This window comes from Acomys minous (assembly GCF_964271855.1).
Source record: "Acomys minous genome assembly, chromosome: 12".
In the NCBI taxonomy this organism is placed as follows: Eukaryota; Metazoa; Chordata; class Mammalia; order Rodentia; family Muridae; genus Acomys; species Acomys minous.
In genome coordinates this window covers 28,650-51,579 of record NC_140493.1, presented here as the reverse complement: position 1 = coordinate 51,579, position 22,930 = coordinate 28,650, and the positions used below count along the sequence as shown (strand labels likewise).

The following is a 22,930-nucleotide window of genomic DNA, read 5'->3' as shown; positions in this document are numbered from 1 at the left end:
CTCTCTACACCAATTCCGATTCTGAAAGGAGGAGTTGTGTGAGGTTAAAAAAAGAACAAAAATGGAGACGAACAAGTGTGATCCTTCTATCTAATGCCGTCTAGAAGTGCGTGGGTGTGGGTACGCGTGCGCAAGCGAGAAGGGACTTGGCGTCCTGGAGGTGTGTGTTGACTTGCTGTCTGAATGGAGACTGTGGGGTCACCATGGGACATTGTTGGGGGGATCCTCAGTATCAATGTAAGTAACATCACTGGGTGCACATTATGTGTCAGACACTTTGAAATTCTTGTTATATGTAAGCCATTTAATTCTCAGAACAGCTCAATATATGGTAGGGTTATTTTCACTTTCGGCTTGAAGAAAACGAATTACGATGTCCTCAGTAACTTGCTTAGTGTTTTCACAACTAGTGGGTGGTAGGCATGAGGGCGGAGTCAAATGGGAGGCGTCAAATCCATGTCCACGGATTGTAAGAACATGGGTTCTCAGCTACTTACTGTGCCTCTAGATCTACATACAGGCGAGTGTGCATGTGTGTGGACTGTTTAGAGTTATGTGGAAGTGAGTGTGTGTGTGTGTGTGTGTGTGTGTGTGTGTGTCTGGAAGTTGGGGGATGGCTAAGGTTTCCTTTTCCTAGAAGATCAGTTTCTCTTTCTTTAACACTTGCCCTAACCAGGATTGACAAATCCAAGGCCCTATCTCTTCTGCTTCATGCTGCTGACATCAGCCACCCAACCAAGCAGTGGTCAGTCCACAGCCGCTGGACCAAGGCCCTAATGGAAGAGTTCTTCCGCCAGGTAACCCTGTCAGTGGAGCCTTCCTATCCCCTGCCCTGCACGCTTCCCACCTGTCCACCCTCCACTCCTGAACTGATCCCAAGCCCGTGGGGTCAAATCTATGGGCGGAGCTGGACACTGGCTGTCTCCATGCAACCCTCGTTTCCAGGTCAGAGGGGGCGGCATCATTTTCCCTCGTTGCAGCCCTCCTAACCCTGAGGCATCCATCCTCTTTTCCTAGGGTGACAAGGAGGCAGAGCTAGGCCTGCCCTTCTCTCCACTCTGTGATCGCACCTCCACGTTGGTGGCCCAGTCCCAGATAGGTGAGTCTGAGGCCGAGAGGAAAGGAGATGTCTGGGCCTGGCCAGGCTTGTTCCCAGCCTCCGAGTCCCCAAACTGCTCTTCTTGCTGAGGCAAGGATGATGGGATGGATGTGGGGTTCTGTGACAGACAAGAAGGATCTTTCTGGGTTCACAAAGAGATCCTCTCCAAACTGTCCCCTAAGTCACTTCTCTAGGCTTTGTTACTTGCAGCCGCGGCCCACAGCCACGCTCCCGCTCACCCCTGCCTAGCCGCACCCCCCAGCCACGGCCCACAGCCACGCTCCCGCTCACCCCTGCCTAGCCCCCCCCGCCCCCCAGCCGCAGCCCACAGCCACACTCCCGCTCACCTCTGCCTAGCCCCCCCCCCCCCAGCCGCGGCCCACAGCCACGCTCCCGCTCACCTCTGCCTAGCCCCCCCACAGCCGCGGCCCACAGCCACGCTCCCGCTCACCTCTGCCTAGCCCCCCCCCCCCCCAGCCGCGGCCCACAGCCACGCTCCCGCTCACCTCTGCCTAGCCCCCCCCCCCAGCCGCGGCCCACAGCCACGCTCCCGCTCACCTCTGCCTAGCCCCCCCCCCCCCCCAGCCACGGCCCACAGCCACGCTCCCGCTCACCCCTGCCTAGCCCCCGCCCCCAGCCGCGGCCCACAAACACGCTCCCGCTCACCTCTGCCTAGCCGCACCCCCCAGCCACGCTCCCGCTCACCTCTGCCTAGCCGCACCCCCCAGCCGCGGCCCCCAGCCACGCTCCCGCTCACCCTTGCCTAGCCCCCCCCCCCCCCAGCCGCAGCCCACAGCCACGCTCCCGCTCACCTCTGCCTAGCCGCACCCCCCAGCCGCAGCCCACAGCCACGCTCCCGCTCACCTCTGCCTAGCCCCCCCAAGTGCGGCATCTTTGCTGACTGAGCACTTCTGCAGGTTTCATTGACTTCATTGTGGAACCCACTTTCTCTGTGCTGACTGATGTGGCCGAGAAGAGTGTCCAGCCCTTGGCAGATGATGATTCCAAGTCTAAAAGTCAGCCCAGGTGACTATGGCTGGGGTGACCATGCGTTCATTGGATGCACAGAGAGAATTCCCTCACAAGAAGAGACGCCGCCTGGAAGGAAGTGGGAGGGAGGTGGCTGCTTTAGGTTTGAGAGCCCCTCTGCTTGCCACAAAAGGATGTGGTGCCTACATTATTTTTCCCTCTACGGGTCTACACTGTCTTTCAGATAATATTGCTTTAAAAAGTAATATATTTATTTTTATTTTATGTACATTGGTGTTTTGCCTGCATGCATGTCTGTGTGAGGGTGCCAGATCCCCTGGAACGGGAGTCACAGACAGTTGTGAGCTGCCATGTGGGTGCTGGGAATTGAACCTGGGTCCATCTGGAAGAACACCCAGTGCTCTTAACCCATGAGCCATCTCTCTGGCCCTCAGGATTGTTTTTCTCCTTCTATCAGGAGACAAAGTATAGAGAGGGAGGGGTACAACTGTAGAGACAAGGATTTGGGGGTATCTAGGAGAAGAGAAAAGAGGAGGACCCCAGCTCCTCAGCCATCTTCTCTATGCTGAGGGTTAAGAAGTAGGTTCTGAAGAGGGTGGCGTCTTAAATCTAGAATTGCGTGTGTGTATGGGGGGTCTTGTTTCTAGCTTCCAGTGGCGCCAGCCTTCTTTAGATGTGGACGTAGGAGACCCCAACCCTGACGTGGTCAGTTTCCGCTCCACCTGGACCAAGTACATTCAAGAGAACAAACAGAAGTGGAAGGAACGGGCGGCAAGTGGTGAGTGCTGTTATGGGTGCATGTGGGTGAACACTCTAGGGCTGCCTGGCGGAGCAGCAGCAGTCTCCCTTTTGTTGAGCCCCAGGGAAGGCTGACTGGTTGTGGCTTGAGCTGTTCTAACACGAGAGGCTGGAGAGATTATAGGGACAGTGTTGTAAGTCCGGGGACCCTATGCACATGGCTGCATTCCTTCGCACACCGTGGCTGCCTCCAAATGGTGACCCTGGACATCTGGGTGCCTTGGTGGTTCTGGCCACTCTGTGAGCAGAGGCTGTGAGTTTCCATGTGGGATGGGTGCAGGTGGCTCAGTTTGGAGGCAGGTGGCAGATGAGTCAGTTCTCTCATTTTCTACACATATACCTTGGTTCTGGAGAAACTACTTCTTAGCCTAACGTCAGTTTCCTTGGAACCTGCCGTAGGCATCACCAACCAGATGTCCATTGATGAACTGTCCCCCTGTGAGGAAGAGGCCCCACCATCCCCCGCAGAAGATGATCACAACCAGAATGGGAATCTGGATTAGGGGAGTCGGGCCTGGCCAGGTGAGCCGGGAGCAGGAGGGTAGCCAAGCCAGCCTGCTTCTGGGGGCTCATCACTGGGCATTGCTGGGCAGGGGCTTCTTCTCTTCCCAGGCAGTAAAGCAAAAAAGACTTGGAGGCATAAGGCTGAGCCAGGGTGGGAAGCGAGGGACTCCTGCCATCTTCTTTGGACAGAACAGGCAGGCAGGATGACACATGTGCCAGCCTTTGTGAGATTAGAAAACAGGTACCAGTCTGGGCACAAGGCTCAGTGAAGGCAGGTGAATGGATGAGGCCTGTTTCAGCCAGCTGACACCATTGGCTGCCGTTGCTTCTGAGGGACATTAGCACCCAACTAGGGACCGAGGGAGGACTGGGTGGGATTTGGAGAAGGAAGGTTAGGTTAGAGATGAAGTTCCAGAACAGAGCACTGAAGTGTCTTCTTCTTTCCCCAGGTTCTCACTGAGTCCAAAGTCTTCGATGTCATTAGCACTACCCATCAGGACTGGTTCCCCCATCTGCTCCAAGGGAGCGTGTTGGTTGTGAGAGAGACAGCCCACCTGAGAGCCAAATGTTGGAGCTGGTGGGATGGGGGAAGGGCCCTTCTCCACCCAACACTCACCGGGGCATAAGCCTTGGGAACCACAGGCCCCAGTGGTCATTGTGCCCACCCCTTGCCTCTGGACTCCCTTCCTGGTCAGATGGCTACGTTGGAGGGGTGAGCTTCCTGCAGACTTCCTATGGCTTGGAGGGGAGGGTCAGAGATGCCAGCCCCCTGGACCCTCCCCATCCTTCTTGCCTCCAAGTTTCTAAGCAATACATTTTGGGGGATCCCTCAACCCCCCACCCCAGATCTTAGCTGGCAGGTCTGGGTTTCCCTTCTTTTCCCTAAGAAAGGGCCAGAAGCTGGCAGCTTTCAAAGTCCTGGGTGGGAAGTGCAGGTAACCCTTCAGGTACCTTCCTAGGACAAGCAGGGGGTACCCTCTTGACCCTGAACTTCTGCTTCTTCAGCCCTACTCCCTCAAAACCTCTCTCCTGTGCCCAGACGGTGGTTGGGAGAGGAGAGGAGCCATTGGGACTCTGTCTGAAGGAAGCCTTCCCTGGGGTCCTCAAGAACTCGGGGCTGGCCTGGGCTTGAGGGACTTGTTACCTGCCCTAGCGGGGTCTCTGGCCCTTCGCCTCCTTCCTGTCCCTGGGGACTAGGAGGCTCTCATCCGACCAATGTCTGTAAATGTTTTGAGGTCTTCCTTCAGGATGTATCTTATGAGCAAAGGAAGGAGAGTGCAGCGGGGCCCCAGTGCGAGCAGGGTGGACCATGTGGTCACAGGTCCTTCCTGCCTCCCTTCTCCCAGAACTGGCCCATTATGTCCCCTCCCCTGGGCCCCTGGTGGGTGGAAGGCAGAAGGGGAGTGGCTCAGGGCTGTTGCAACCTGGAGCACCAAGTACAGCCAGGCAGAGCCTCGTCCTCTCCTCAGGCTCCTTGTCCCACCCACCTCACCCCAGATACGGCTGAGTCCAGACGACTGCCTCTTCCTTTCTTGTAAATACCAGCCATGCGTTTGTACAGTGGGCCCCGTTCTCGTGAAGTCTGTCTCCACGGTCATTAGACCTGCCACTCTAAACCGCATGTGACACCCCCGCCCCCCATGCTCTCGGTCTCCCAGGCCCCTGCTATAGCCAGAGATCAATAAAGAAGGGAGACCAGCTGGATGTGTGTGGTGTTCTCGAGGTGGAAGTTCTCACGTGTCTTTCTGATTGTCTTCTAAGCTAGACAGAACTCTGCCAATGGTATTCTCCCTGACCCTCCCTAACCCTAACCCTGACCCCTGAGTAAAGCCTGTCTGGGGGGCACACGGCCCTTCACTGTCCAGGCTATGCTCTTTTTGGCTGTGTGGCACTGCTGCAGCAAAGGGGCTGGGAGAATCTTGCCTTCTCTCTTCCTCTCTTTAATTCTATGGGAAAATCAGAATCAGCAGCAGCAGAGGCCTGGCTAGGATCAGAGACCATTCCTCTATTTGTCCATAATGTTAGTCTTGCCCTGGCCTCAGCAGGTGGGACAAGGGGAGAGGTGGCCCTTCCGATTTCTAGCCATCCTGTTCTCTGACAATCTTTCTATCAGGTTAAAATAAGGAACAGTGGGCACACAATTGGAGGCCAGACAATTCCAAATACTCCCTTTCTCAGGGGCTAGGGACAAGATGCACTTCCCACTTATGTCCAGCAGATGGCGCTTCAGCAAGCCCTCGCTGGTCTGGGTAATGCTTTAGAGCAGTGGTTTCCCAGAGTCTGCAGTCTTGCTATGTTGGCAGAACTTTCCACAGTAAGAAAGAAAGCCCCGAGATGACCCCATCCCCTTCCAGAAGTCCATTTGTCTTTGTGCAAGTAGAGGCTAGGTCTCTGTCACTTTCCTGTTTCCTGCCTTAGTCGGTCCTGAGAGCGGGGACTGTGGAGTGCAGATAGGAACCTTTGGTGTGGGAGTGGGGTGGGGTCGGGGGTGGAGAAGGCATCCCTAGGCTGGAAAGAAGGCGAGCACCGAGGGCCTAACACCAAATTTATCACTTTTAAAAACAAGGGATTAAGAAACATCCAGTGTCCATGAGTTTCCACACTGCAGTGGCGATCCCAGGATGCCAACTCCTGTCAGACCTGTTGCGAGGGAGGAAAGGAAGGTGACCAAAGAAGGCCAGAGGCTCATCCTTTCTAGTCAGCTCAGCTACCCACCTTCTGAGGCAGTCTGCCTGGATCTCAGACTGAGCCCCTTCTCTTCTAGGCAGAGGTTAGGGAGTATCGCTGCACCCGGCCCACAGTATTTTGGCTCTAACTGCCCTTTATTAAAAAATAAAATGAAATCTACAGCTGACTTCTATCACCTGTTCCAGAAGGTGTACACAGCAAACCTGATTCACTTCCTCCTGCAGTCACTTAATCCTCTCTCTCTTTGTCATGGGAGATATGTAGCCTCTTAGCACAAAGGCTAACTTTTTAGTGACTAAATATAGCTGTTCTTTTGTTCACACTTTTGGTTCCAAATACTAGCCCCTACAGCCTGCTCTCCTGAAGGCCCCAGAGCCCAGCCCGTGGGCTTACCAAGCTGGCTCCGTGGGAATCCAGAGATGGCATGTGGACTGAGGGGTCCTCTGTGCTGGGCTCCACACCACACTGCTCCTGAGTTTTGGGTGTGGATTCCGCAGGCTCTAGGGAGGGAAAGTGGGTAGTGGAGGAAGAGCCAGCCCTTTTAAAGGCACAACTTCTGAGGAGGGGCCCAAGACCCATTGGGAGCAAGTCTACCTTGCCATCTGGGGTTTCTCTGATCACAGTTAATATGATAGTTTCACTATTTTTTTCCCCTGTAACTAGAGATTTAAAATAAAAATGTCCCCCCAACCCTCTAAAAAGTTAAAAAAAAATTAGAGTATAAATTCAAGTGAGGCTAGACGTGACATGAACTGATATGAGGCTATGTTGTTACTTCGTGTGACCATTTACTGTACTATAGAAAAAAGTATGTGTTTGATTACAGGGTGCTCTGCGGGGCAAAGCGTGTGCCCTGTGTCACTTCCGCACAACTGGAAATGGTCTGAGTTATGGAATACATCTGGGAGAAGGCACTGTGGCTATGGAGCTACACCTCCAGCACTGCATTTCCTGAATTGCAGGCTTTGTATGTGTCAGGTGTTGAGCCATGCTCAATGGCAGACTCCCACGCAACCCCAGTGAAACAGACACCAGCTCTGCTGCTAAAATGGCCATTGGTGAAGGCAGCATGGTAGCCCTGACTCTGTTGCCGGGTCAAGCACTGTTCCAAGTCTGGTGGGTTTTCCCTCCCTTGCCGGCCGCAACAGGATCTCTGGGGTTTAAGGCGGTGGCTGACAATAAGACAAAGTGATTCAAACATGTGATGTGCGGAGTGCATCCATGCCCCTGACGGGGACTTCAGCTATTATCCCATCTCTCCCAGGCTGCAGCTCCTCCCTTTACCCCAGTAGGCAAAGCTATCTTCCTGCAAGGCTGTGGAACTGCATTGTGGTGCCTTCCCAGGCTCGTACATACTTTGTGCTGTCCCAGAGGTATCTGGCCTTGACGCTGAGCCTATGTCTGGGATCCCAGGTGGGCAGGACTCCTGGCTCCCTGTGCTCTCAGGGGCTCCCTCGGGTTCCTCTCCTTGCTTCTGTTGCCCTAGGTGATGCTCAACCATCGTCTGGAGCTCTGGGGGCACAGAGAAAGGGAGGGGACATGGGATGTGACTGCCTAAAACCTCCCTGGGGGGATCTTCCGAGTTCAGCAGCCCCATCAGTGGGTCTGTGTGTGTTTCTAGCTGCTTGAATTTCCCACACACTGAGCTCTGAACAGGGAGGAACATTTGCTGGGCAGTAAGGAGAGATGAAGGGAGGCAGATAAGCAAGTAGAGAGGAAGAGCCTGTAAGTACAGAAGACGCTCCTAATGTACTAGCACCTATGGCTTCCCTCGGGGCAGGAGAGAAGCCTCTTTTTGGACTCAGGTAACACAGCGCCTTCCACGTGCTGTGCTGAGGCGGTCACATGTGCTTTTTATCTGCCACAGTGAGGAGGGAGCATTCAGGCTTGGTCTGTGGATCAGTTTCACCAAGGCTACGGCAGCCTCCCTCATATAGCAATAGCTCCACTCAAATAAAGGCAGACCCAGTGACCTCCCAAGGACTCCCTGCAAAGGGCAACTCGATCTACATCCCACTCCCCCCAGCTTCAGGCAGAGGGGAAACTGGAAGGGGATTGCCAAACCTTTCATGGTGGGTGTGGTCCTTGTCATCTTCTTCCGTTGCCGTGGAGACATTGACAAAGTGGACTGTGAAGGACACAGAGCCTGGTTGGGTGTTAGCCCTTCCCACCCCCCTCTTCTGCCTTGGCATGCACTTGGATGAGAGACTGGAGCAGCTGGGTTGCGGGAGTGAGAGAAGATTCCCCGTTTCTTAGCTGTTAACACCAGGCTGAGCGTGGACACTGTGTGTGAGGCAGGCGGGGCCTGTGTAGAGGCACTCCCACACACCTTTTGGGAGTGCATGGAAGGGGGCATCAACGCCCTCCTGGTGGTGGTGGGGGAAGCAGGGCTCTGCGTTGAGTTCGGGGGAGCTAACTCAGAGCCTGTGTATGCTAAGCAGGGGCACTTTTTCTCACGGACCCACACCCCAGGTCTGGAGGAGGCTGGGCTGAGTGGGAGGAGCCAGCTCACCTTGAGAAGTGAGTTAGGGATCCGGTCTTCATCTATCTCTGGGGGGAATAGGGGGGAAAACAGTGGTAAGAGCAGGAGACCCAGGGGGCTCCCCAAAACCCTGATTCTTAAGAAGAAGGGACTCTGCAGTCACCTCTGTCCTTAGCTGTCCCAGGAGCCTGGCCTGTTCTCTCTGGGTCCCCCTGTACTGCTCCTTGGCTCTGTCAAGACTTGGACCCTGTGACCAGCCTAAGCCTGCATCCTGGCCTCAGGCCTTGAGGTCTGCGAAGGCAGATTTGTGGTCCTTCTCCTCTTTCTCTCTCCTCTGCAGCATCCAGGTCTCTTTTTCCTTCCAGCCATTCTTCCACCCCCAGGCAAGAGCTGAGCTTTCACAGGAGCAGGGCTCCCTGAGAGAGAATAGCAAACTTGTCCGGTCAGGGCCCACAGATGTGCATCGTTTATGGGAGCTGCGGGGGAAGCTGGAGACTTGGGCATCCCGGATTTCAGCCTAGCCTGGTGGCTGCTTCTCACCTACCAAACTCCACTGACATTCTCCAAGACCTCAGTGGGGACCAGAATCCCAGCTGCTCTCTGAGCTCATCCTAACCTTACTGTACTCTGGGGGACTGATGCTCAGATGATGGAGGCGGTCTCTCCCCCTCACAGCTGTCACTGCATTTGGGGGCAATGGCATCTCAGTTGCTGGAGAAACCTAAAAGGCTGTTGTCACAGCAACCTGCACTAAGTTGACCAACCCAGTTCCTGGGGGGCTTGGGAACCAGCTTGTCTCCTCCCCTCCTAGCACAGCTCCATCTTCCTAAAATCAAAATAAATCTTACGAGGCAGCATAGGGGATCTCTACAACGGAGCTCTACCTTTCCTCTCTAGCACCCATCCCCTCTAACAGGCACTTGTCCTGTGGGTTACCTGGGGATGACTGGTCACTGGTCAGCACAAGTGTGGCAGGGGTGGGGCGGCGCCTCCGAATCTGGGTAAGAGGAGGAGGAAGAAGAGGTCAAGTTCACCAGGATCACCACCCAGGACAATTATGCATATCCCTCAAAAAGGGTCTGGTTACCCTGGAGTACTGTTGGTCCATTCCCCTCTTCTGGAGTGAGCTGTTCTTGGGGACACAAGAAACCACCTCAGCCATCTGCACGTTCCCTTCCCTTCCCTGCACTGCCTCCTTAACCTACCCTTGTCCTATCCTGCTCTCCTCAGAATCTCTGTTCACTCTGTGCTATCGATTTCAGGCCTTTGTCCTTCTGTCCATCCTGGATCAATGGTCAGAAATAAATGAGAGGTCAGAGGGCTTTCCCCACAGCCTCCCATTTACCCGCTAAGCAGACATTTTAACCCTGTGTGGGCTCATACCTGTCTGCAGAAGGCCTCCCTCAGGCTCACCTACCATGAAGGAAGAGTTGAAGGCACCTCTCCCCTGGCCACCACAGCCCCTCAATACTCTTAAGTTTTCAATAACCTTGGACACACTGGCCTTTTATTTTATTTATTTCTATTTTTAAATTTTTCTTTCTTTCTTTCTTATTTAAACAGTATTCTGTCCGCACACCAGAAGAGGACACCTGATCTCATTCTAGATGGTTGTGAGCCACCATGTGGTTGCTGGGAATTGAACTCAGAACTTTTGGAAGAACAGTTAGTGCTCTTAACCTCTGAGCCATCTCACCAGGCCCACACGGGCTTTTTTAATTGGCCAGAGAGCAGAGGAAGTGGTCCCAAAGGTGAACAGGGCATGGGGAGGGGTCTTGGCCAGAACCCTGACCACCCAGGGGAAATTAGCATAGAGAACTGACTGGTGGCTAGTCTATTAAGTTGATTGTTGCTGAACTCTACAGACTCTCTTTTCTGGGGAAGGCTGGGGAGAGAGCAGCACCCCAGGGGTGGAGCTCCTGCAGCTCTCCCAGGGCAGCTGTGGGCAGGTTAGGCTAACAGCCATAGGGAAGCAGGGTCCAGTGAGGACCCAAACGACCAGATTTAGACCTGTTCGCATCTATTGCTTGGTATCATTACCTGGAGGTGATAAGATGTCTAGAAAGTGGGAATAGTAGGAGGGACTGTGTGAGTCAGAGAGGGGGCTCTGTCCAAAGAAAGAAACAGCACGTATGGAATGGGGCTATGAGTGACTTCTCGCTTCAGGGAAAATCAGTGGCATCTGTTTTTAGTGATATTTCAAGGTCCCAGCAGAGCCAGACCTGTGTGTGTGTGTGTGTGTATGTGTGTGTGTGTGTGTGTGTGTAAAAATATTAAATGTGAATTGTCTCTGGATGTTCCTGGTACAAGATGCTTCATGTGTGTGCAAGGGCGGACGCCCCTTTGCTAGGGTCTGACCCCTTACTTTCCTTCTGCCTGGGTGGAGGTGGGGTGGGGGTGGGGTGGTAGTGGGGGTGGGGGTGGAAGTGGGGAGACTGAGGCTGGGGGGAAGGGTTAGGGTTAGTGGATTGACATAGCACCTGCATTGGCAGCCCAAGGAGCTCATGACCAAAAGGTCAGCAGGGTTCTGAGGTCAGACAGGTCCCTGACTTAACAGCCTTTTATTTATGTATTTTTGGTTTTTCGATACAGGGTTTGTCTGTGTAGCCTTGGCTGTCCTAGACTCGCCTTGTAGACTAGGCTGGCTTCGAACTCACAATGATCCACCTGCCTCTGCCTCCCTGAGTGCATCACCACGCCCAGTTCTTAACAGACTTTTTACTTTACCCTAGACAGGGATTTAAAGCACCCTGAGTCCTTGAGAATTGTGATATTGGCAGGAGGGAGGAAAGCTAGACTTGCTGGGTCCCAACAAAGAGGTCTCTTTTCTGTTTTTTGCCCTTACCTCTCCTAGCTCTCAAGGACATATGAAGGTTGTGGTGGAGGTCAGCCCCTGCCTCTCTCTGCTGTACACTTAGCTTTTCACTCTTTCTCCCCTCCACCCCTACCACCACCCCATGGGAGGTTGGGGGTAAGAGCCCTGCTGTGATTGGAGCTTTTGCCTACACACTTGGTAACAAGCAGGAAGGACTGGGGGCAAACTTTCAGACCCAAGAGACAGATTTCTGAAGACTAGAAGAGAGCAGGGTCCCAGCTCTTCGCCCACCTTGGCTCCCTAACACTGCTATGTGCCCCCACAACACTGCCATGTGCCCCACAACACTGCCATGTGCCCCCACACGCTTCCTTGCCTCCAGCTCTGGGAACCAGCTGGCCTTCCCGCCTCCCTTCCCCCTTCAGCACCAAACAGAAGCAGGTGTCAGGTCCTGTCTGCCACTGAGAAGCATCTCTCAGAACCTCTGGCTCCCACAGTTCCCTCTCCTGGGCTTCCTTTCTTGGGTCAAAAGTCATCTTAGCCAATCTCTTGTCTCTGGGGCATAGGCATATTCCTTGAGCACATAAAAACATTCCTCATTTTCTTCATCAACACACCCTCTCCAACCACACCTTACAGCTGCGAAGATGCCCCTTGGTCACCAGGTGGGGAGAGGAGAGGCCAGGAGATCTGAGAGGCAGAAGTTTTAAAGAGCGAACCTGCTGGGTCCCATTTCATTCACACCCAATTCTGTCAATCAGCTCAAGCAAAGTGGAAACCTCTCTCCGCTACCCATCCCCAGAGGCCCGAGTCTCTCAGTGGGGAGCCTTGGCCTGGAGGGAACTGGATGCTCTTGGCGACCGAGTTGGTCTGCACATGGCCAGGGATGCAAAAGGAGCACGCGGCAGATAGTAGCCCCTTCTGTACGCTCACTGACGCAGGCACACACTGCTCACTCACACACTGCCGCCTCTGCCAGGCTGCTCAGAGCTAAAAATAGGCCAGGCCAGGAGGCTGGGCTAGGGCCCTGCACTCCCACCCCGTGAGCCGAGCTCTCTTGTTGGCTTGCTAAGCTTGGACCCCAGCCCCACACGTTCCAGTCCGCCGCGCGGCGCGCCCCGCATCCCACCCCCACCCCCACCCCCACCCCCGTCCCTACTCCAAAGGGCAGGAGTTAAACCCTGGACCCACGTGCTTGCTCCCACTTGCAGAAGGGAACATCAGCTTGCAGGCCCCCACCTTCGCCCCCAGAGCTTCTCCATAGCTGCCTTTATCCTTCTGTGTGCCACACTCAGCCCAGGTGCGTTAAGACTCCGAGGGGAGGACAGCGGTCTCTTTTTACTCGCCGACCCCCGCCCTGCGCTTCCTCCCGGTGGTACCCTTTAGCTCAGCGCCGCTACCTAGCCGGCAATCTGTGAGGGTTGAATGGGTGTGAGGGGATGTAAGGTCGCCAGCGGGGGAGGGGTAGTGTCCCCAGGACTGGGCAAGGAGTGAACAACGCTCTGGGAGACAGACACCCGGCACAGAGACCCGCACTTGATGAGACCTGGTTCCATCGTTGGGGGAGGGGATGGAGACCCCCATAAACAGGGCGAGTGCATCCCCGAAGAGGTATGGCCCTGGGCTTAGGGATTCAGGTCCCCCCAACCCCGCACCTAGTCCTTCGCTGAGGCCGGCTGCCCCGCCCTGCTAGTACCTGCTCGGCCGCCTCCGGGTCCAGGTGCGGCTCCAGTAGAGGGACCGTAAACTGGATCTTCCGTGGGCTGTTGTCTGGCTCCATGGCTCCGGGCCCCGCGGTGGCGGGACTCGGGCTGGGGCGGGCGAGCTCCCTCTTCGCTGCGCTCCGGCCCCGGCCCCTGCCCCGGCCCCGGCCCCAGCCCGGCGCACAGCTAGCTGCTCCTGCCTCGGCGCGCCCCACTCTGCTCCTGGACTGTGTTGCGGATTGGCTCGTCACCGCCCCCTCCCGGCCCCCTCCTCCCGGAGTCCCGAGTCTTAACCCAGTCGTGGCTGGCTGGCGGCTGCGAGCCAGGCCGGGGCGGGTCGCTGTCCTAATCCACCTGACATCCATGTATCCTAGAATTCTGGGTAGAGGGTGGGCTACCAAGAACTTCAAGCTGAGGCTGGTTTTAAGGACTGGGCGAGACTCGAGAGGTATATTGTAAATAGTAGAAATGTCTCTAAAGGAGATTTCACAAAAAGAAAAGATGGAAAGAAAATTTAGGTAAGTAGCGGAGGGATTAAGGTTGGACTAGGAGATAACTTTCCCCAGAGGCAAATACTAGAGAGGAGCCGAAAACTTGAAGATCAGGTGTGGGCTTTGGCTCCAGTCTAGGGAGCGGTCCAGGAAGGGAGAGGAGGGGGAAGGCCTCAGAGGGTCTCTAGGCTTGGGGAGAGAATGCCATTTAGGGTGAAGAAGAAGTCATGAGGGTGAAAGCCAATCCTGCTTGTGAAATAGATTTCACTTTCTGCTTGCTACATTGTGGGGCTGCAGAGTAGGTGAAAGGCTTACAAGGGGATTCAGGCCTTCGGTGGGGATGGAGACCCTCTGGTAGGGCGGCCTGTTTACAGATGGCTCCGAGCTCACTTTTGAAGCATGGAAGTCAGGCTTCTAGAAGACCCTCCTGGGTTGGTATGGGATCAACATAGCACTCAGTACTAACCAGTGAGGGTGACGGGATATTCATAGCAGCTGGAGTGCCCTGTGCTTGGGCTGGGCACAGGAGAGGGGCCCTGATGACTTAGGAGGCACCAGGGGCTGAGATAGAGGAGGCAAAAGCCTGGAGGGGGCATATGGCAGGGCCAGGAAAGCAGTTTCTCATCTTAAACTGAACAGAGAAAGAGTCTTGATCAGCTACCGCCGCCCCCCCCCCCCTTACACATTCTAGGGGTCAGCTTTAAACCTCAACCTGGGATCCTCTGGTCTGCTTTCCATGGCCCCTTCCCCTCTTCCCTCCAAAAATAGTCCTCCCTCCCCCCCTTCCTCCCCTAGGGATCTCTTTACACAGCAGGCAGGCTCAGCTTTCTCCAGGGCAAGGCCAGGTTGCAGCCAGTCAGCAGCCCTGAAGGTTCTAGCCAGTGGGCCTCTCATTTGCTGTTAGCTGTGGTGACAGGACTCTGGGAATATGTCTCTCCTGGCCCTTCGACAGCCTTTGCTCTGTTTGTGTAGTAGGGCAGGTGTTCAGTGTCCCTGGATCCCAGTACCTGTGCACCCACATCACAGGGCAGGTTGCAGAGAGAGATGGCAAAGCCATGTACCATGGGAGACAGGGCATGGGGTGGGGGGGGGCTGGGGGAGGGTGGGCTTAGGGCCAGGCCACGGTTTTCCTTTCTCTTTGCATCTCCTTCCCTCACATACACTTAGGGGCACTATGTCTTAGGCCTCTGTCCTCTCAGCCTGGACATGGTGACATGAAGGCACAGTCCCCACCACTGGCTCTGGAGCTCAGCCCTCATCTCCTTTGTGGTGTCAGAAGCCCCATGCCTTATAGGTGAGGATCCACAGAGTAAGGGAGCTGAGGCATGAGGGCAGGGGTTGAGGTGGGGTAGGGAAGGGGACACTCTGGCTTGTTTCCATGCAGAATTCCAGAGTGAGAATTTCTCTATCTGGGCTTTTATGAGATTCCACTCTTATGGGATGGTCCAGTTTGCTTAGATTTCCTCCCTGCTCCTTACCTCCCCCCATCAAATTTTAGGCCTGGAGTTCATCAGGGGCTTTGCCTGTCTGTCCTTAATGTTCCTTTCTCAACTCCTAGATTCTGACATCCCTAGATCTGAAAGCTCCAGCTTAGATGGGGGCCAAGAGAGGCTTAGTGTAGATGAGAAGAGGGGTCCTGGGAGCAGCTGGGGAACAGTAGTGGTGGGGTACAGGGGGTTGGGGAAAGTGGTGCTCAGAGGAGAACCAGAGGGGAGAGAGAGCTCCCTGGCTGATTGGCGGGAGGGAGGTGGGGTGGATCACAGCACAGCCTCTGCAGGCCAAGTGGAGTGGTGACTGTGAAGGTGTGTACACGCTTTTCTTTAAGCCCTGAGCTGAGCGAGTAGCTGTGAGCACCTGCTAGGCACAGGGGAAGCAGAGCATATTGCACACAGGACTGGGGAGTTGCAGAGGGCCTGTGCCTGCCTGGAGAGGGCTCCCAGCTGAGGAAAAGCGAGTCTGTCCTTTTCCCTGCTCAAATGTGTCTATGTGAGGAGTGCCCAAGTGGTCACCCCTGCTGCAACCCTGGTGGCAGAGTTATAGCTACTCCAGGGCACACTTCTGGCCTATGAATATTTAAGGTTACAGGGATGAGACTTGGGGATGCCACTACCTAGTGGAATTACCTAATGCCATCCTTGCTGCCTGAGCTGCCTTCCAGATTAATGGACTGCGCCTTGTTTCTGTCGGTCTACTCCTCTTGCTCCACCAACCTCAGTGTTAATTTCACCAGTCCCACAATAAAGCCTGAGGATGGGCCACCAGGCTGCTGCAGAGAGATGGGGCCACCTAGGCTGGGATTTGGGAGGTCAGGTTCAAAAACTTCCTCTGCTATCAATGCCCTCGATGGCTCTGGGATCGCCCTGCTCCCTCGAGGGAGTCAAGGCAGCCTGCATATGTCTTTCAGTTCTAATGTTCTGTTGAGAGTTCGAGGTGAGCAAGCCTCGTCCAGGAAGTCACAGGGCTAGGGTGACAGCAGGGAGGACCTTGCCTCCAGCTTCCCAGACACCCTGGCCTGGTCTGGTGGCAGAGTGTACTCCTGGGTGTGGAGTGCAAGGTGCTGACATACTTGTCCACACAGTGGTTTGTATACACACTTGCTCGCACAGTTCTGCAGAGGAAAGGCTAGCAGCTGCTTTTAACCCCCCAAAGAGCAACAAGCCCATCTACGGTTCCTCGGGAAGCCACACATGCTCATCCCAGGTGCTGCTGTTTCTCGAACATCTTTTGGAACCACTTCAGAGCTTGTGGCATATGCTCTGAACATCCTCACCGTGGCTTCTGACCTATGGAGTGACTTTGCTCTTTTGAAAAGTTCTGAAGTTGTTAGGGCTTCTAGTCCTGTGAAGCAGGGGTGGGCACTGTTCCCAAGACTGTGATTCCGCAGGCTTCCAAAGCCCATCTGGAAGGCCTCGCCAGCGTAGATATTTCCAGAATCTGTTGGAGGCCCAGAAGCCCTACTGGCATAGATGCATGGTCTCTGTCATGTGCTGGAAGAGGGCACTTGGGCAGACCCACTTTGCCTGTGAAAGAGCCCTGTCACTGCAATTATCACAGGTGGCAGCCCTGCAGCTGGTGTTCCTGGGAACCCATGATGGTGGCCACTGGCTGAGGCAGAAGAGACCTAGGAGCAGCCATTCAATGGCAGGGCATGACCTAAATGACCTCTTGAAATACATGGGCACCCAGACGGTCTTCAGAAGACGACCAACCTATAGGTAGGTACTAATTACAACCTTCTTACAGGTTGAGTTGATCCTTTCAATAAGCATTTACACATGCCAGTCGCTGTGCTAAGTGCTGCGGGTACAGTGTCAGCCTCTCTCAGCCCAGGTGCTGGCTGCTGATGGGTGGCCAATACTACCAGTCTGGAGTGTCTCAAAAGCAGAGGGACAGGACGCTGTAACTCCCAGGACAAGGGGAGAGAGGGAGACAGGGGGAGGGTCAGCATGACCTTAGGCTTCTCATACCCACTGTGCCTTTTCCACACTTAGGCCCCTTCAGCTTGAAGGTCTACCTGGGCTCACATGCTACTTCCACCCATTAGTGTCTGTGACCTTAAACAGTTGCTTAGCTTCTCAAACTCCCAGTAGCTCAGCCTTTACGCTGGCTTAACGACATGCAATCCTGTTATATAGAGAGGATTGGGCTGATGTAGTCCCCAGATGGGTTACATCCATTACACGCTTGCAAATGTTTTCTCCTTTGGTGCTTGACAAAGGAGGATAGTGGAAAGGGGGGATTGATGCCTTCAGAATTCAGAGGGAGGACGTCAGGAGGACATTCCTGCCCCTTTTCAGTCAGGACCTGCTTCTCCCCATGCTTGCCAGATCATCTGTTCTTAGTGTCCAGCTGTGTCCTCATCAGCATGGGTGATCATCCTACCCTACTAATTAACACACACTCTGTTAATGATTAAATCTAATGACTTTGACTTGGAGGTGGGATGATGGAAAATTCCCTAGCCATAGGACAGGATGAGGGTAGGTTACCGGGAGTGCAGAGAACAAGGCCCCCTGGGTTCTTGTGTGTTGTTATAGGTGGCTAGGGGGAGCAGATGCCAGCTCCCCTCCTGGGCTCTCAGCAGGGGAGAGTGGCTGCAGGAGGGTCATTTGAAGGTTATAGCTTGTCAAAGAGCTCTGAGCCCTGGCCCAGCTCTGCATTCCTTTTTTCAGGGGTTAGCCACCCATCACTGCTGTGGCTGGAGGGATCTGGTCCCAAGGTTTCCTATGTCATGTGTGACAATGTACAACTGCCTGTAGCAGCCCGTGAGAAGGCCATTGTAGATACAGTGCTGTGCTTAGGGTGGCCTGGCAGGCTAGCAGCTGAGTCTTTCTCCTGTCTCCACAAGTGCTTAGGAACCTTGTGGGGTTGGGCTAGGTCTCAGGTCTGAAGAGGATGCTTCAGCAGACAGGATCCTTTGGCTTCTTGAGGCAGCCCTATTGCAGTGGGCCTGAGGCAGACCTGTGAGGAATCTAGAGTCCCTCCCCTGGGGGCCTAGACTCATTCTCACTTTGCCAGGCAAACTCTGAGAGCCAAGGTATCTCACAGCTGTTTTTCCAGGCTGCAGCTCCTCAACCCTCTCTCTCCTTCTAAGTTTCTGTTAGCACCCAGACTCCCGAACATGCCCTTCCCACAGGCCACGTGCTCAGCTCTGGGGCAAACAGGTACCAGTGTCCCATGAGATTTAGGGTAAAGGGTGAGGAAAGGGATGGGGCTGGGAATGCTATTCTTTCTTTCTCATAAATGCCCTGCTCCTCTTTTACTGAGTTGCCCTGGCCCATGCCCCAATAGTCTTGTTCTGGCTGAGGTGCCTAGAGCTAGGCTTTCAAATCCCTTAACTCTCCCTGTGATGATCTGGCTCCTTTCTTTGACGTGTCACCTACAGTATTTTGCTGCCTGTGATAACTGATCTTGACGGTCACCTTGCTGGGTTGTGAATACACTGGTGTGTGTCTGGGAGAGACCTCTGAACTAACCAATGGTTTAATCCACTGATGTGTTCAAAATGTGAGTAGAGGGCCTGGGGCGGTGACTCAACACTTAAGTCCATCTGTTGCCCTTGCAGAGGCCCTGGGTTTGATGCCCACCACCCACATAGCAGCTCACTGCTGTGCTGCCTCTTCTGGTTCTCTGTGGGTATTAGGCATGTGTGTGGTGCACAGACGTACCTGCAGGTGAATACTCAGACACATAAAATAAAAATAAATATGTCTAAAAACGTATGAATATGTATTCTTCAAGGTGATGATGCTTGGAAGGTGGAGCCTGGTCGGGGTAGGTCCTTGGGACATGCCCTTGGGGGCTACGTCTTGCTCTGGCCCCTTCTATTAAAGATTCCCTCTATTTTCTCCTCATGTGCCCCTGCTAATATTCTGTGCCTCACCCAAGGCCCAGAATCTAGGATGCCTTTGAAACCACATCGGGAAAGATCCCATAAATTTTTCTGACGCGCATTTTGTTACAATCATAAAAAGTCTGCCTAATACAGTGATGAGTTGAAATTTTACCTTTAATTCTCTTTTACAAAAGATCCCAAGGCTGTTACCATTGTGTCTGGGGAGAGGGTTTTCAGGTTCTAAGTCTATACCAGCAACTCTGACAGGGAGAACAACAGCCCAGAAATGGAGTGGCCAGCAGAGGGCAGCAGATAGTGTTTCAAATACAGTTTGCTTCCTAGGAATCATTGAAGTTATATGAAGAATAATTTTTAAATTAAAAAATAATTTAAAACATTTGTGTGACTATAATTATATCGTTTTTCCTTCCTTTTCCTTCCTCCAGTGCGTTCCCTTTGCTATCATTTAAATTCATGGCCTCTTTTTTTCCCTTCTCCTTCAGGTTGGGGTTTCTCTGTGTAGCTCTGGCTGTCCTGGACTTGCTTTGTAGACCAGGCTGGCCTGAGACCCACCTGTCTCTTCCTCCCTGAGTGCTGAGATTAAAGGTGTGCCACCATGCCTGGCTGTGCTTTTTCTTTAATTGTTACTACACACACACACACACACAGACACACACACACACACACACACACACACACACACACATATACTAAGTACACAAATACAATCTTCTCAGTCTGTATGATGTTACCTGTATGTATCTATTTTTAGAGCTCACCATTTGTCTTGGATAACCAATTGGTGTACTGTTTTCTTGGGAAGACTAGTCCACTCTCAGCATTCCTTAGGTGTACAGGGTTGAGGCGCTGGTAGCTTTCCCCTTTCCATGGTAGCATGTCTATTGGTATCATCCCCTTTTTCAGGGTTAGGCAGCCATGTTGATGAGACTTCATGAGTGTAGCTTCCATGACATTTCTGGGAGACATGGTCCCACAGCGAACAATCTTTTACAATCTTTCTATGCCCCTTCCTTTCCAAAATGTTCCCTGAACCTTAGGTGTAGGAGATGTGTTGTGTCAGTTAGGGCTTGTCTCCACAACTCTGCATTTTGATCAGTTGTGAGTCCCTATAATGGTTTCTGTTGCAGAGATAAGTTTTACTGATAAAGGGTGAGTACTACACTTGTCCAATGGTATAAAGATATATTCATAAAATGTAATTATGGGAGGCCCTGGAGAGATGGATCAGTGGTTAAGAGCACTGTCTGCTCTTCCAAAGGACCCAGGCTCAATTCCCAGCATCCACATGGCAGCTCACAAACTGTCTGTAACTCCAATTCCAAGGGATCTGACACCTTCACACTAATGTACATAAATTTTTGAATTAAAAATGTAATTATGGATTATGCTGACTTAATAAAGTGATGGCTGTAGGTTCTTCTCAGTTTCCACAAGATTCTCCTTGAGATCCACAACTTCCCTAGCCCAGGGTAGTTGGTTAGATTCCCAGAGCCAGGCATGATTTCCCTCCTGTTGATGGAGGGGTGGGCCACATTGTTTTATCAAGTCTCAGGCGACCAGGTCCCCCAGGGGTGGGTTAGAACTCAACTCTTTCGGAGTCTCAGCAAGTTCCCTACTGTTGCTTCCTGCATTTCTGAAGTCTAACCACGTTGCTTCCACTTGAAGTATCTAAAGTGAATCAGTCTGACACTGACAGCCGCTTACCAAGCACCCACATTGTGAGGGGTGCAGAGGCAGAAGCTACCTTTAACAGCCCTGGAGAAGCCAGTCTCAGGAGGGAGCCCTGAGAACCACAGCAGTGGCTGGGTCAGGAAGAAATGAAAAGCCTGCAAACACAGCTGGAGAAACCTCCCTTCCATCCTTGCTTCCTTGCTTCATTTCCTTTTCCTTTTTAGAATGAGGGTTTTGGGGAAGAAAAACATGAGAATAAGAGGGAGGTAGAATGAGAAAGTCCTGGGAGATGAGGAAAATGGAATGCATAAGGGAGGAGGAAGGAGGGAGGCAGAAGCCGAGGGGTTGCTGGAGCGGTGCTGCGGGATGAGGGAGGACGGAGGTGGAGTGGGGAAGGCATGGGAGGTGATCGGTTTCCAGTGCCGGAGAAGAGGACGCGAGGGTCTGTGACTGCAAGGGTTTTTATTGAATTTGGCTATTACTGTGGGGGACTGGAGCTTAAGGGTCCCAGAGAAGAGGCACTTTGATCTGATGTTTAGTGGCAGAGGGGACTCAGCTTCAGGAGGCTTGGTTTTAAGAAAGGGGTGAGTGTAGACCTTTCATGGCGTCAGCCTGGGACATTCATGGTTCTTCTAGTAACTGAGACACCTCGGGCTGGTGAGATTTCTTTTTTCTGGGCTCATCTCTTTATCTGTTGAGTGGCAACAATTCCTACATCCTAGTGTTGCAAGTATTGAGTGAGGTAAGGTCCACAAAATTCTCAACACTGTTCCTATTTAGAGCTTGACAAATGAAGCAGTTATTATTCAAAAGATAATTATCTTCAGATGCTTCAAGGATTGTCACGTATAAGCCAGAACCAAGTCTCCCGTGCTTTCTACCAGACTGAGCCAGTGATGCAAGTCAGAAGGACAGAGATGCAGCTCGTCTGAGAAGGAGACTTGCTCTCTGGAGCTACCGGGGCCTGGATGATCTTGCCTGTGCTGAAGAGATCTCCAGCTGGAAGTGCCCAAGCGGAAGCTGGGTGATGGGGAGAGAAGGTAGCTCCGTCTAACAGCTGTGGGACCCTGGGTGGTTCTGAAACTATTGTGGGTGAAAGATCTAGTGAGTCCACTGAAGGAGAGAGGCTCCTGAGGCCAGGAAAGGTGCCAGCCACGGGCAGAGTCCGTGCTTTGTGAGTTCAGGGCCAGGTCATGTCCTTCACATGGCCCTGTCACAGGTCACAGCTGTCCTGTCTTCCCAGGTCACAGGGAAGGGACCACTGCAGGGCAGGTCTGTTGGGGCGTCCCATCCTTCCTCCTGCCCCACATGCTGGAACTCCATGTTCTACAACAAAACATGGGGAGTGGGGGAAGGACTTTGTATTTTAATAAAACCCTAATCCACCCATATACATACGCACATTGAGGAGCCCTGCTGAAACATAACATCAGGACTCCTTGCTGTGGCCGTGAGATACTACAGCAGGTTCTCTGGGCAGGCAGCCTTCTTTTTCCTCCTTGTTCCTCTAACCCCTCCGAGGCCAGGAATGGAGTAAGTGGCCATCTTAGTCCTTCCCAGCCCCTCTGAGGAGCCCTTAGTTGCCATCCTTCTTTATGCCCATTTTCACCAAGGGTGAGAGCCTTACCCCTTTCTCACCACTAGTGGGCTGGTGGACACCCAAAGTCCCTTTCTGTTCCTTGCTTGCTGGGAAAGGAGCAGCAGATCCATCACCCATCCATTCACTTAAGCCAAAACACTATGCATGTAACATTTATATAGTTCCTGATTGTTTCGTGGTTCTTCTTGCTCTGGGTAGTTTATTGTATATATGTATAAGAATATAAATATATGTAAAAATAAAAAATACTTAATAATAAAAATTTTTTAAAAAAGAATTCATTATTTATTTCACCCAAGAATTCAATTAAAATTAATCCACTGAACTCCAGCTGTGCTGTGTAATCACTATTCAAGGTACAGGGAAAGTAGTAAGTAGGGACAACCAATTAGTTCCCAGATGCCATGGCAGAGAGATATCTATGTGGAAAAAAAGCATACAAATTAGTAAACAAATATACAAATGAGACAATTTCCAAGCAAAGTAAATTCAGCGGTGGTAGATAAGCAGGGGCTGACAAAGGCAACTGGTGAGAAGGTGAAGAGTGAGGTAGCCAGGGAGGCTTTCTCCAAGAGCAGAGCATTTGAGCTGAGGCCTGAAGTATGAGAGCAGCAGCTGTGCCAACAGTAGGAAGAATGTTCCAGAAGGCAGCTATGCTCACCATTACACCGTCAACACCACCTATGGGGCTGGAGAGAAGGCTTAGCGATTAAGAGCAGTGGTTGCTTTTCTA

At 52.9% G+C, this 22,930-nt stretch overlaps 2 protein-coding genes and 1 long non-coding RNA gene across 6 annotated transcripts in view; 2 read left to right on the top strand and 1 right to left on the bottom strand.

Annotated features, from left to right (window-relative positions):
- PDE1B (phosphodiesterase 1B) overlaps nt 1-5,091 on the top strand; it is a 29,906-nt gene extending 24,815 nt beyond the window's left edge. For all 4 annotated transcript variants that reach the window (XM_084751444.1, XM_084751445.1, XM_084751446.1 and 1 more), the window contains 6 exons: nt 677-797; nt 1,018-1,099; nt 2,017-2,125; nt 2,737-2,867; nt 3,287-3,409; nt 3,841-5,091. In XM_084751444.1, coding sequence (XP_084607570.1) covers nt 677-797; nt 1,018-1,099; nt 2,017-2,125; nt 2,737-2,867; nt 3,287-3,390 — 547 coding nt within the window. In that variant the 3' untranslated portion in view covers nt 3,391-3,409; nt 3,841-5,091. The remainder of the gene's footprint in view (nt 1-676; nt 798-1,017; nt 1,100-2,016; nt 2,126-2,736; nt 2,868-3,286; nt 3,410-3,840) is intronic.
- An 828-nt stretch (nt 5,092-5,919) lies between these two features.
- PPP1R1A (protein phosphatase 1 regulatory inhibitor subunit 1A) lies at nt 5,920-13,320 on the bottom strand. The gene is made up of 7 exons (XM_084751448.1): nt 13,073-13,320; nt 9,498-9,558; nt 8,592-8,629; nt 8,144-8,207; nt 7,436-7,591; nt 6,473-6,579; nt 5,920-6,031 (listed from the first exon to the last, which is right to left on the bottom strand). The coding sequence occupies exons 1-7, from the start codon at nt 13,154-13,156 to the stop codon at nt 6,026-6,028; spliced, it is 516 nt and encodes a 171-aa protein (XP_084607574.1). The 5' UTR covers nt 13,157-13,320; the 3' UTR covers nt 5,920-6,025.
- On the top strand, nt 12,580-22,359 carry LOC311580153. Its single transcript, XR_014773382.1, has 3 exons — nt 12,580-12,676; nt 16,625-16,785; nt 21,482-22,359. It is a non-coding gene; the product is annotated as an uncharacterized lncRNA (long non-coding RNA).
- The last annotated feature ends 571 nt before the right edge of the window (nt 22,360-22,930 follow it).